The sequence below is a fragment of the Hylobates moloch genome, unplaced genomic scaffold (assembly GCF_009828535.3).
Source record: "Hylobates moloch isolate HMO894 unplaced genomic scaffold, HMol_V3 SCAFFOLD_4, whole genome shotgun sequence".
NCBI lineage: Eukaryota > Metazoa > Chordata > Mammalia > Primates > Hylobatidae > Hylobates > Hylobates moloch.
This window is the reverse complement of record NW_026652279.1, coordinates 459,746-473,218: the sequence shown is the minus strand read 5'-3', so window position 1 is coordinate 473,218 and position 13,473 is coordinate 459,746. Positions and strand designations below refer to the sequence as shown.

Sequence of the window (13,473 nt, the reverse complement as noted above, 5' to 3'; positions counted from 1 at the left end):
TGGGAGGCCGAGGCGGGCAGATCTTGAGGGCAGGAGATCGAGACCATCCTGGCTAACACGGTGAAACCCCATCTCTACTAAAATTACAAAAAATTAGCCGGGTGTGGTGGTGGGCACCTGTAGTCCCAGCGACATGGGAGGCTGAGGCAAGAGAATGGCGTGAACCCAGGAGGCGGGGCTTGCAGTGAGCCGAGATCGCGCCACTGCACTCCAGCCTGGGCAACAGAGCGAGACTCCGTCTCAAAAAAAAAAAAAAAAAGAAAAAAGAAAGAAACCCTGTCTCTACTAAAAATACAAACATTAGCTGGGTATGGTTGCGTGAGCCTATAGTCACAGCTTTTTGGGAGTCTGAGGTGGGAGGATCATTTGAGTCCAGGAGGTTGAGGCCACTGTGAGCTGTGATTGAGCCAATATATTCCAGGCTGGGCAACAAAGTGAGACCCTGTCTCAAAATAAAATAAATAATGAAAATGAGTAAAGGACTTGAATAGACATTTCTTCAAAGAAGATACACAAATGCCCTGGTGCAGTGGCTCACGCCTGTAATCCCAGCACTTTGGGAGGCCGAGGCAGGCGGATCCCTTGAGGTCAGGAGTTCGAGAACAGTCTGGCCAACATGGTGAAACCCCGTCTCTACTACAAATACAAAAATTTGCTGGGTATAGGGGCGGGCGCCCATAATCCCAGCTACTTGGGAGGCGGAGGTGGGAGAATCGCTTGATCCTGGGAGACAGAGGTTACAGTGAGCCAAGAATGCACCACTGCACTCCAGCCTGGGCAACAGTGTGAGACTCTGTCTTAAAAAAAATATGGCTGGGCACTGTGCCTCACACCTGTAATCCCAGCACTTTGGGAGGCCGACGTGGGCGGATCATGAGGTCAGGAGATGGAGACCAGCCTGGCTAACATGGTGAAACCCCGTCTCTACTAAAAATACAAAAAAATTAGCCAGGCGTGGTGGCAAGCACCTGTAGTCCCAGCTACTCAGGAGGCTGAGGCAGGAGAATCGCCTGAACCTGGGAGGCAGAGGTTGCCGTGAGCCGAGATCGCGCCACTGCACTCCAATCTGGGTGACAGAGCGAGACTCCGTCTCCAAAACAAACAAACAAACAAAAAATATACATATGCCACACACAAATGGCCACGAAGCACTTGAAAAGATGCTCAACCTCATTAGTCACTGGGGAAATGCAAATCAAAACCACAGTAAGATACCATTCCATATCCATTAGGATGGCCATGGTACTAATAAATAAATAAAAATACCACGTGTTAAGGATGAGGAGAAATTCACTGCTGTTGGGAATGTCAAATGGTCACTGTGAGAAAAAGTCCAGCAGTTCCTCAACAAGTTTCATGTAGAGTTGCCATATGACTCAGTGGATATGTTATGTACCCAAAAGAAGTGAAAACAGGTGTTCAAATAAAAGCTTGTATGTTAATGTTCACAGCGGCACTATTCACAATATACAAAAGGGGCCGGGCATGGTGGCTCAGCCTGTAATCCTAGCACTTTGGGAGACCGAGGTGGGCAGATTGCTTGAGGCCAGGAGTTCAAGACCAGCCTGGCCAACATGGTGAAACCCCATCTCTACTGAAAATACACAAAGTACTGGCCGGGCACAGTGGCTCACGCCTGTAATCCAAGCACTTTGGGAGGCTGAGGCAGGTGGATCACCTGAGACCTGGAGTTGGAGACCAGCCTGGTCGTCTCTACTAAAAATACAAAAATTAGCCAGTCGTGGCAGGTGCCTATAATCCCAGCTACTTGGGAGGATGAGGCAGAACAGCTTGAACCCAGGAGGCGGAGGTTCCAGTGAGCTGAGATCAGGTCAGTGCACTCCAGCCTGGGCAACAGAGTGAGATTCCGTCTCTAAAATAACTAGATAAATAAATAAATAAATAAATAAATAAATAAATAAATAAATATTTTTTAAAAATACAAAAATTAGGGGGGTGTGGTGGTGCATGCCTGTAGTCCTACTACTTAGGAGGCTGAGGCAGGGGAATCACTTAAACCCGGGAGGCAGAGGTTGCAGTGAGCTGAGATCGTATACTGCACTCCAGCCTGGGCAACAGAACGAGATTCCGTCTCAAGCAAACAAACAAACAAATACAATATATACAAGGTAGAAATAAACCAAATGTCCTCAGCAGGTGAATGGATGAATCAAATGCAGTGTGATTTTTCCATTAAAATGAATGAAATTCTGGGGCCAGGCACGGTGGCTCCTGTGTGTAATTCCAGCACTTTGGGAGGCCAAGGCGGGCAGATCACCTGAGGTCAGGAGTTCGAGACCAGCCTGACCAATAAGGCGAAACTCCGCCTCTATGAAAAATACAAAATTAGCCGGGCGTGGTGATGCATGCCTGTAATCCCAGCAACTCCAGAGGCTGAGGCAGGAGAATTGCTTGAACCCAGGAGGCAGAAGTTGCAGTAGGCCGAGATCGTGCCATTGCACTCCAGTCTGGGCAACAAGAGTGAAACTCCGTCTCAAAACAAATAAATAAAAATAAAGAAATAAAAATAGTGACGGGGCTCTTGCTGTGTTTCCCAGGCTGGTCTCGAACTCCTGGCCTCAAACCATCCTCCTGCCTCACTGTCTCAAGTAGCCGAGACCACAGGCATGCACCACCATGCCCAGCTTTTAGGATTTTATTGGTATGAAATACCCAGAACAGGCAGATCCACAGAGACAGAAAGTAAATTAATTGTTACTCAGGAGCTGAAGGGATGGGGGAAGGGGAGGTAAATGCTTTATGGATTTGAGGTTTTCCATCTGGGGAGTAAAAAGTTCTGGAACTAAACAGCAGTGCTGGTTGTATAATTCCGTGACTGTACTAAGTATCACTTTAAAATGGCTAAAATGGTAAGTTTCATGTTATGCATATTTTCCCACAATAAAAAAAAAACTCAGCAGTAGAGAACAATTTAAAAACGGGCAAGAGATGTGACGATACATTTAACCCACGACAACATGCAAATGGAAACAAGCACCTGGAAAGAGGTTCAGAATCACCCGCCACTGGGGAAATGCAACTAAGACCACAAGGAGGTGTTGCCGCAGACAGAATGGCTGAAGGTTAAAAATAGCGACTGCAGGGATGTTGACAGTGTGCAGAGAAAGTGAGGCCGGGCGCTGTGGCTCACGCCTGTAATCCCAGTGCTTTGGAAGGCCGAGGCAGGTGGATCACTTGAGGTCAGGAGTTTGAGACCAGCCTGGGAAACATGGTGAAACCCTGTCTCTACTAAAAATATAAAAATTAGCCAGTCATAGTGGCAGGCACCTGTGATCCCAGCTACTTGGAGGGCCGAGGCACAAGAATTGCTTGAAACCGGGAGGTGGAGGTTGCAGTGAGCCAAGATGGCCCCACAGCACTCCAGCCTGGGTGACAGAACAAGACTCCATCTCAAAAAGAAAAAAAAAGAAAGAAAAGAAAAGAGAGAAAGAAAAAGAAAGAGAGAGAAAGAAAGAAAGGAAAGAAAGAGGAAAGAAAGAAAAAGAGAAAAAAAAGAAAGAAAGAAAAAGAAAGAAAAGAAAGACAGAAAGAAAAGAAAGAAAGAAAGGAAAAGAAAGAAAAAGTCCCACATTGCTGGCGGGGCTGTGAAATCATGCAAACCCTGGAGTAAACATTGTGGCCGATTTAACAGATGGATACAGTGCATGGCTCACAACCACAGCAGAACATCAAAGGGCTTGACAGCCATTTCTCCATCCACTCCATGATGTATAAATGGCTCACAGACACTTGAGAAGATGCTCCACATTGCTGGTCATTAGGGAGATGCAAATCAAAACCGCAGCGAGACACCACATCGCACCCACCGGCATCGTTAGTACACAACAAACAAAAAGCCACAAAGTAGCAAGTGTTGGTGAGGACAAGAACCGTGTCCCTGCTGTGCTGCTGGGAAGACAGTTTGGCGTCTCCTCAGAATATTTAACACATAATTACTCTGTCACCCAGCAATTCCCTCCTAACTATACACCCAGAATGCTTGAAAACAGGATCGGGAAGGGCCGTTTGCACACCCACGTTCACAGCAGCGTTATTCGCCTTCGCCTCAAAGGGGAGGCGGCCCAAGTGTCCATGAAGAGGCCCACAGATGAGCGGACGCGGTCGATGCAGTCCCTGCACACAGCAGGACACAGTTCCCCACAAAAGGGAAGGAGATTCCCACACATGCCAGGCCTGCCAGGCCACGGCGGCGAAGGCGGAGGATGCTGCGCTGAGAATCCAGCCGGTCTCCAAAGGACAAATCCCGTGAGGCTCCCCCAGCGCGCAGTCCCAGGAGGAGCTGAATCCACAGACAGAAAGTGGAGGGGGCGCCAGGGCTGAGGAGGAGAGGGGGCGTTTGATGGGGACAGAGCTTCATTTTGGGAGGACAGGAGAGTCTGAGAACGGATTTTGGGGGGACGGGAGAGTCTGAGAATGGGTGGTGGGGATGGATGCACGGAATGATCCTGAACCGCGCACTTCAAAGCAGATAAAATGGCAACGCCGGCCCCCCAACAGAGTCACGCCGCTCATGCCTTCCGGGGACCAGAGGCGCTGTCCCCACGCTGAAGCTGGAGAGGAACTCGCCCCAGCAGGGTGCTCCAGGGGCCTCCGGAACTCTGGCCGCCGCCCCTTCCCCGGGGACCCCCAGTCCCCCCCAAACCCTCCCCCAAGCCCCCCGGCCCCTCCGCCCCCGCGTCCCCGCAGGCTCCGAGGCTTCGCGGTGCGGTTCCCTCTACGGGTCCCGGGCCCGCGCTCCCTTCGCCCCCCAGGCCGGGGCGTCCCCCTCCTCCAGCCGGCCGAGGGGCGCCAGCGCGGCGGAGGGGGCGGGAGGCCGGGCCGGGGCGACAGCTGGGGGGGCGGCCCTGACCTTCCCGGGATCGCTGGGTGCGGCCGGGCCGTCCCCTTTCCGGGCGCCGCCATAAAGGGGCCTCGCGGGGCCTGGGCCGTGGCCGCAGCGCTCAGCTCCCGCGCCCCGACCCCGCCATGGCCCCCCGGCCCCTCCTGCTGTTGCTGCTGCTGCTCTTCGGGGGCTCCGCCGCGCGCCCCGCGCCCCCCAGGTGAGCCGCCCGCCAGGCCCACCCGCCCCCCGGCCCCACCCGCCCCCAGTGCGGCCCTGATCCCGACCCCCGACCGCCCCCAGGGCCCGGCGACACTCGGACGGGACGTTCACCAGCGAGCTCAGCCGCCTGCGGGAGGGCGCGCGGCTCCAGCGGCTGCTGCAGGGCCTGGTGGGGAAGCGCAGGTGAGGCCGGGTGGGGTGGGGGGTCCTGGCGTGGTGCCCCAGCAGCAACGCGCGACCCCCCAACTCCAGGACTAACTCTGTTTTGGGGCGGGGGGCAGCGAGCAGGACGCAGAGAACAGCACGGCCTGGTCCAGGCTCGGCGCGGGTCTGCTCTGCCCGTCAGGGTCCAACATGCCCACCCTGCAGGCCTGGTGAGCACCCGCCCCACTGCAGACCCCACCGCAGACCCCACTCCAGACCCTTCCTTCTGCCCGTGGCCTCCCTGGGTCAGCGCTGGTGGCCACTGGAGGCCCAATTCCAGCAGCGGGGCCGGGGTCTCCAGCCGCAGCGCTCAGCCCCTCACGTGCTGTCTTTGCAGGATGGCCCTGGACCCGGCCTGGTCTCCCTGGCTGCCCCCTGGGCCCAGGCGTGGGGTTATGGTTTCAGAACCAGCCGGCACTGCTGCAGAAGGAACCTTGCGGCCCAGATGAGGAAGGAACCCCCTCACCACCTGCCCGGCTGAGGAGCGCAGCGGCATTTGGGGTGGGGGGCGGGCTGGGGGAGAGGGGGAGGGGTGGTACTCCGCACCAATAAAGGAGGAATCAGACCCAGACGCTGGGAGCTGTCTGTGTCCACTTGGTGTAATCGAGGCAGCCCCTGTGTAGCGGGGCTGAGGGACGGAAGGAGGCCCATCCACCCAGCAGGGACTGACCACACCCAGCTGCCCTTTACACCTGCGGGCACAGCCGGCCCCTCGTCCTTATCTCTGGCATCAGGGCCACCTCCTGTACATCGACTAAGCACCGCAGGGCCCCGCCCCACCCCTTGTCATCCATTAGGAAACATTCTGGGGCTTGGGGAAGCCCGGACACCCTCTCAGCTCCTGCCCCGGGGACCCATGTGGTCAGTGTTTCTGGAAGGGGTAGTGGGGAGGGTGTGAAGGGGCCAGGGGGCCTCAGGCGGGCAGGAAGAGGGGAGGGTGGAGGTGTCACCTGGGGTGCCAGGAGTCCACTCTGGCGTGAGGACTCCGGACCCTCTGCCTCGGGTGGCCTCAGACCAGTGGCTTGACCCCTCAGAGCCTGTGGAGCACGGAGCATGCAGGGCTTGAAGGCGACCATGAGGGTATGGTGCAGGGTTGGGACACTGAGGCCAGAAGCTTCAGCGCACAGGCCTGGAGGGAAGAACTCCACCTGCCCCTCACGACAGCCCCTTCCTCACCCCGACCCCACCCAGTGGCCTCTCCCTAGAGCTGGGGGCTTGTGGGGGCCAATGAAAAGAGCAGGGCGAGTGTCGAGTCTCACCTCACCCCCTCTGTCGGGCACCAGGGCCCCCCAGGAGCTCCCAGCTGCCCCTTCCAGCCCTGCCTTAGCCTCAGTCACTAAGGCCGTGTCCAGCCCCACCCTGAGAAGCCGACTTGTCTCTGGGGCAGACAGGGGCGTCCCCAGGACACAGTAAGAGCCTTTTCCTTCAGAACCTGCTGTCAGGCAGGGAGGGAGGTGCTCCCTGGGGAACACCCGGGTTCTGAGTCTCAAGGGGTGGCCTTAGGAACTTTGCCTGAGGGAGATCTTAGGGAAGGAGCCAAGCCACGGCAGCCTGGGCTAGGGAGGCAGGTTCCAGACACCCCGACACCAAGGGCCGAGCCCCTACCCCCAGCCCCCAGCTTCTCTCCCACACCCTAGCCCTGCCCCTGCCCCCGTGGCACCCATGAGCCACTCTCCAGTCCTTTCTGCCCTGTGCCTCGGTGCCTGTGGCCTGAGCCCCCTGGCTGACCCCTGCACTCAGTCCAACTTGAGCCAAATGACCGCCCCTCCTTCTGGCAGTGGGCTGGACCAGCCGGCCAGCGGGAGCCCCCTTGGCAGAGGCCGGTTGTAAAGGATCATAAAGTGGGCGGCGTCTGGCCGGGGCGAAGGTCGCTGAGGTAGGAACTGCGCCAGTCCTGGACGCCAGACCTGCTTGGACCCTCCCGCCAGGTGACAGCCGCCAAGATGGGGTCTTGGGCCCTGCTGTGGCCTCCCCTGCTGCTCACCGGGCTGCTCGGCCGACCCCCAGGGACCATGGCCCAGGCCCAGTGTACGTGCGGGCAGGGGCAGGTGGGGGCACGGGCGGCGGGGAGCCAGGGGCTGGGAGGCACTGATCCCTCCTCTGCAACCTTACAGACTGCTCTGTGAGCAGGACCATCTTTGAAGTAGAGGAGAACACGAATGTCACCAAGCCACTGGTGGACATCCACGTCCCGGAGGGCCAGGAGGTGACCCTCGGACCCTTGTCCACCCCCTTCGCATTTCGGATCCAGGGAAACCAGCTGTTTCTCAACGTGACTCCTGATTACGAGGTGTGGGCGGCAGGTGGGCGGGATGTGGGGGTCCCAGGAGAAGGGCGCCCGGATCCTCAGGCCACACCTCCCTCGGGGGCCTAGGAGTTCTATGCCCGCGGGCATCCACTAACACCCATGCTTGGTGGTGCCTGCCCTAGAAAGCTGGGCCATTTCGGGATGAAGTTGCCTGGGCCCACACCCTCAGCCTGCCCCCTTGGCCTCAGTCTCCCCACCTGTGGGGCAGGACGGTGACTGCAGACCTGTCTACATCCACAGGAGAACTCACTGCTTGAGGCTCAGCTGCTGTGTCAGAGCGGAGGCACACTGGTGAGTCCCCGCCCCGCCCGGCCACCTCTGCTGGGCTCTGCCCTGCCCGTCCAGGACCAGTCTTTGATGACCTCAGCTAGGGTGTGGTTTCAATGCCACCCTTCCGAGAGTGATGCCCACATTTCCTCCAGTCCAGACTCTGCCCTGAGCTGTGGAGTCCCCGTCACTGACCCCTTGTCCAGCAGACACCCACCGAGTGTGCCCAAGACTCCCCCCACTCCCTCAACCACCCACAAGGGAGGCACCTTTATCCTGCCAGTCACGGGGACCACCTTGGTTCCCACTCGCCCTCCCTCCCCACGTGCCCCCCACAGCCCCCCATTGGTAAATCTGTTGGCTCGGCCCCAGCTCGACCCAGAAATCCACCATCTGCCCACCTCCAGTCCCACCAGGGCCGGGACACCAGCACTCATTTTGGGAAACTTTCAGCTGGCTTCCCTGTTGCCCTTTGCTGGCCCCAGCCCACTCCAAGGGGCAGAACAGCCCCTGTGGATGTGGTAAACCAAGGCTGCCCAGCCCACCCCAGCCCTCCACGGCTCCTTTCTCACGAGAGTCAAACCCAGATGTACCGTGCGGAGGCTCCGCTGCAGCCTCAGGGCTCCCACCAGGCACGTTCCTCCCTCACCGGCTCAGGACTGCAGTCTCCAGAGAAATCCCAACCGTCCTATTCCCTGTTGCATCCCAGCCTCGCTCCCCCAACATCCTGCTTCTTGACCAGCTGCATGTTTTTTGGCTTTATTAAGGAAAATTGCAGAATCCTGAGGCCAGCACAGGCCCCCTCACCCACCAGCATACAGCAGGCTCTGTGCCCTCCACGCACCACAGCAGTCACCTGCACATATCTTGGGATGTGTCTCTGAAAGAGCGGGACTTTTCTTTTTTTTTTTTTGAGACAGAGTCTCGCTCTGTTACCCAGGCTGGAGTGCAATGGCGAGATCTCGGCTCACTGCAACCTCCGCCTCCCAGGTTCAAGTGATTCTCCTGCCTCAGCCTCCCAAGTAGCTGGGATTACAGGTGTGCACCATCACGGCCGGCTAATTTTTGTATTTTTAGTAGAGACGGGGTTTCTCCATGTTGGCCTGGCTGGTCTCAAACTCCTGACCTCAGGTGATCTGCCTGCCTCAGCCTCCCAAAGTGCTGGGATTACAGGTGTGAGCCACCACACCCGGCTGACAATCCAGTTTCTTCACAAATCAATCTCCAGGAAAAAAGATGGGAGAAAGGGAAAGGTAGAGATGAACAGAAACTCAGGAGAATTACCAACCAGGTGCATAATGTGGGCCCTGATTCAAACAATGGTTAAAAAACCCTTCAGAGACCACAGGGAATGTGGCATCCTGGACATTCGAGGTAGAAAGTGACCACTTTTCCCAGGTGTGACGACATTGTGTGGTATACAGGAATGATACAGAGTCCTGGCCGGGTGCCGTGGCTCACGCCTGGAATCCCAGCACTTTGGGAGGCCTAGGCAGGTAGATCACCTGAGGTCAAGAGTTCGAGACCAATGTGGCCAACAGGGTGAAACCCCGTCTCTACTAAAAATACAAACATTAGCTGGGCGTGGTGGCGGGCACCTGTAATCCCAGCACTTTGGGGGGCCGAGGAGGGCGGAGGCCGAGGCAGGAGAATCGCTTGAACCCGGGAGGCAGAGGTTGCAGTGAGCCAAGATTGCACCACTGCACTCCAGCCTGGGCGACAGAGTGAGACTCTGTATCCAAAAAAAAAGCAAAAACCAAAAAAAAAAACAAAGAAAAGAAAATGGATTGTCTTTCCTCACCTGAGATTCTGCTGGCTGCATCCCCAAGTACCTGCATGATTTTTCTGTGGAGCACCTGGTACCTCCTGGCTTTATAAAGTCCTTTTTGTCTGTTCTTATAAGTCCTGCCAGGACAGGCACCACCGGGCAGAGATTTGTCTCTTGTGATCTCTGCATCCCAACGCTTAGAGCTGTGCAGCCCCCCTGCGGCCCCCCAAAAACTCAGCGAGTGAGTGGACGGGTACCATCGAGGGGTACATCTCACTCACGGTGGGGACAGATGGCCATTGAGGGGTGCATCTCACTCACGGCGGGGACAGATGGCCATCGAGGGGTGGGCCTCACGGCGGGGATGGATGGCCGTCGAGGGGTGTACCTCACGGCGGGGACGGGTGGCCGTCGAGGGGTGCACCTCACGGTGGGGATGGGTGGCTGTCGAGGGGTGCACCTCACTCACGTTGGGGACGGGTGGCCGTCGAGGGGTGCACCTCACTCACGTTGGGGATGGGTGGCCGTCGAGGGGTGCACCTCACTCACGTTGGGGATGGGTGGCCGTCGAGGGGTGCACCTCACGGCGGGGACGGATGGCCATTGAGGGATGTACCTCCCGGCGGGGAGGGGCTGTGGGAGAGGCTGACGGCCACACCCTGCAGGTGACCCAGCTGAGAGTGTTCGTGTCAGTGCTGGACGTCAATGACAACGCCCCCATATTCCCCTTTACGACCAAGGAGATAAGGGTGGAGGAGGTGAGGCCAGCGGAGCCGCCGGGACTGGGCACGGGGGTGTGGGAGCCCAGGGTGAGGGCAGGGGGCGAGGGGTGGCCGGGGGCTCAACCACAGCGGGCGTCCACAGGGGCCAAGAGTGTGGCCGGACCAAGCCCCTCTCCCTCCCCAGGACACTAAAGTGAACTCCACCGTCATCCCTGAGACGCAGCTGCAGGCCGAGGACCTAGACAAGGGCGACATTCTGTTCTACACCCTCCAGGAAGTGACAGCAGTCAGTGCCGCCCGCCCCGCCCCACACAAGCCCCTCGCCTCTGACACCCACAGCCGCCCTCGCCTCCCAGGCTCTTAGGCTCTGTCCCCCCCGACCCTCCCAGGGTGCCAGTGACTACTTCTCCCTGGTGAGTGTAAACCGTCCCGCCCTGAGGCTGGACCAGCGCCTGGACTTCTACGAGCGGCCGAACATGGCCTTCCGGCTGCTGGCGAGGGTGAGCAGGTCACCCCAGCCCTGAGTCCCACACGCTTGAGGCCCCCCTGGCCCCAGCTGCTCCCAGGCCTGATCCAGCACAGCCGGCTGTTGCAGGACACTCCGGAGGAGAATGTGGAGCCCAGCCACACTGCCACCGCCACGCTGGTGCTGAGCGTGGTGCCTGCCGACCTGCGGCCCCCCTGGTTCCTGCCCTGCACCTTCTCAGACGGCTACGTCTGCATCCAAGCTCAGTACCACGGGGCTGTCCCCACGGGGCACACACTGGTAATGGGGAGGGAGGGGCAGTGCACCGGGTGGAGCCTTCTAGGCGGGCTGGACATAGGGACGGCCAGGATCAGGAGAAGAAAGGCAGGGTGGGGGTCAGGGGGTGGGGCCAATTTTGGTTGTGATTTTGAAACAAATACAGACTCTCCTTGTAAACCAATCCTTCCCATCTTGAGGGGGTGAGGGAGCAAACCCTGAACACACAGAGAGGAGCGTGGGCCCCAGAGCCAGGTGGTCTCAGGGGCCTGGGGAGGTGGGCTGGGGCCCTGGAGCTCTTAAGGGATGGTGACATCTCTGCCCTGCTCACGGTCACCACTGAGCCCACACAGGCTGTCTGCAAACCTTCACGGCACCAAGGCACCCGGGGCCACCAAACAGCACATGAGAGGCAGAAATGCAGGCCCTGGGAGCCCCCACTTCCTAAATGTTTGCTAACCCGTCAAGACAAGCCTTGTGCAAACGGGACTCAGTATCTTTGGGCAACCTGACTCATTCATGAGTAAGGGACCCACAGGGGTGTTACTGATGGTGATGCTGGGACAAGGGACTGTCCTAGGCAGGCAGGGACGCCCGGCCACCAGCGGGACTGGGCCCCTCCTCAGCCAACCCTGCCCTTGATGGGGAGCCAGAGGGGTCAGGCTGGGGCCATCCACCCCAGCCCCACGATGTGCCCTCCCCTCCGCCATCCCTAAAGCCATCCCCTCTCGTCCTGCGTCCCGGACCCATCTACGCTGAGGACGGAGACCGCGGCATCAACCAGCCCATCATCTACAGCATCTTTAGTGGTGAGTGGGGCCCAGCCCTCAACAATGCCCCGTACCCCCTCTGTCCCTGTCTCCATCCCCACCTTGGGCAGAGCTGGCTGGGTCCCTGGGCCTCAGGGGGCCGGGGCTGAGCACTTCCATCGTCCTCCCAGGAAACGTGAATGGTGCCTTCGTCATCCACCCAGACTCGGGCAACCTCACCATGGCCAGGAGTGTCCCCAGCCCCATGACCTTACGTCTGCTGGTGAAGGTGAGGTGGGCACCTGCATGGGGGGCATGGCAGAGGGGGCAGGGTGGAAGGTAGGGTGTGGGGTCAGGGCTGGGGGGCCAGGGCAGGGCCCCCGCCAAGTCTGCACCTGCCCTTCCCGAGCCCCAGGCTTCAGCACCAGCTCCACCTTCAACCCCACTAGTCACTGCTGCCTCCCCCGCCTCCAGGGCCAACAGGCTGACCTTGCCCGCTACTCAGTGACCCAGGTCACCGTGGAGGCTGTGGCTGCAGCCGGGAGCCCGCCCCGCTTCCCCCAGAGCCTGTACCGTGGCACCGTGGTGCTTGGCGCTGGAGCAGGCGTTGTGGTCAAGGATGCAGCTGCCCCCTCTCAGCCTCTGAGGATCCAGGCTCAGGACCTGGAGTTCTCGGTAGGTAGCACATCCAAGGCTGATGCCTGCCGCCCCCACTGGCAGCCTTCCTGTTGCCCAGGGTCCCTGGGCCCACCTGGCCTCCCCTCTGTGGGTGGGTCAGGGCTGTCCGCGGGAGGCAGCCTGGCCGGGGACTCACTGAGACCCTGTCCAGGACCTCAACTCGGCCATCACGTATCGAATTACCAACCACTCACACTTCCGGATGGAGGGAGAGGTTGTGCTGACCACCACCACACTGGCACAGGCGGGAGCCTTCTACGCAGAGGTGAAGGGCAGGGCAGGCGGGCATCTCCAAGGGTGTGGGGCTTAAAGATGTGCCCAGGAGGGACAAGCCCCTTCCTGCCCCAGGTTGAGGCCAACAACACGGTGACCTCTGGCACCGCAACCACAGTCATTGAGATACAAGTTTCCGAACAGGAGCCCCCCTCCACAGGTGAGCCCCCCTCCACAGGTGAGCCCCCTCCACAGGTGAGCCCCCGTCCACAGGTGAGCCCCCTCCACAGGTGAGCCCCCCTCCACAGGTGAGCCCCCCTCCACAGGTGAGCCCCCCTCCACAGGTGAACCCCCCTCCACAGGTGAGCCCCCAGGGTTCTCCAAATAAGCCCCTTCGGTGGCTCCTTCCCCAAGGTAGGTGTGCAAAGGGTGGGCAGAGGCAAGCCCAAGCACTGTTCCCGGCCCCCAGATGTCCCCCCATCCCCAGAGGCTGGAGGAACAACCGGGCCCTGGACCAGCACCACTTCCGAGGCTCCCAGACCCTCTGCGCCCTCCCAGGGAACCTCCACGACCAGCTCTGGGGGAGGCACAGGCCCTCATCCACCCTCTGGCACAACTCTGAGGCCACCAACCTCGTCCACACCCGGGGGGGCCCCGGGTGCAGAAAACAGCACCTCCCAGCAACCAGCCACTCCTGGTGGGGGCACAGCACGGACCCCAGAGCCAGGAACCTCTCAGCCGCTGCCCCCCGGTGTGGGAA

The 13,473-nt window shown here is 59.1% G+C and overlaps 2 protein-coding genes across 2 annotated transcripts in view; both read left to right on the top strand.

Annotated features, from left to right (window-relative positions):
- The first annotated feature begins 4,653 nt into the window (after positions 1 to 4,653).
- On the top strand, positions 4,654 to 5,837 carry SCT (secretin). Its single transcript, XM_032149300.2, has 4 exons — positions 4,654 to 5,060; positions 5,144 to 5,245; positions 5,344 to 5,436; positions 5,604 to 5,837. The coding sequence occupies exons 1-4, from the start codon at positions 4,987 to 4,989 to the stop codon at positions 5,713 to 5,715; spliced, it is 381 nt and encodes a 126-aa protein (XP_032005191.1). The 5' UTR covers positions 4,654 to 4,986; the 3' UTR covers positions 5,716 to 5,837.
- Positions 5,838 to 7,156: 1,319 nt separating this feature from the next.
- CDHR5 (cadherin related family member 5) overlaps positions 7,157 to 13,473 on the top strand; it is an 8,435-nt gene continuing 2,118 nt past the window's right edge. Inside the window, exons 1-12 of the mRNA XM_032149299.2 lie at positions 7,157 to 7,294; positions 7,381 to 7,556; positions 7,815 to 7,865; positions 10,275 to 10,367; positions 10,516 to 10,617; positions 10,721 to 10,831; positions 10,927 to 11,097; positions 11,792 to 11,882; positions 12,014 to 12,111; positions 12,297 to 12,497; positions 12,652 to 12,765; positions 12,849 to 12,933. Coding sequence (XP_032005190.1) covers positions 7,210 to 7,294; positions 7,381 to 7,556; positions 7,815 to 7,865; positions 10,275 to 10,367; positions 10,516 to 10,617; positions 10,721 to 10,831; positions 10,927 to 11,097; positions 11,792 to 11,882; positions 12,014 to 12,111; positions 12,297 to 12,497; positions 12,652 to 12,765; positions 12,849 to 12,933 — 1,378 coding nt within the window. The 5' untranslated portion in view covers positions 7,157 to 7,209. The remainder of the gene's footprint in view (positions 7,295 to 7,380; positions 7,557 to 7,814; positions 7,866 to 10,274; positions 10,368 to 10,515; positions 10,618 to 10,720; positions 10,832 to 10,926; positions 11,098 to 11,791; positions 11,883 to 12,013; positions 12,112 to 12,296; positions 12,498 to 12,651; positions 12,766 to 12,848; positions 12,934 to 13,473) is intronic.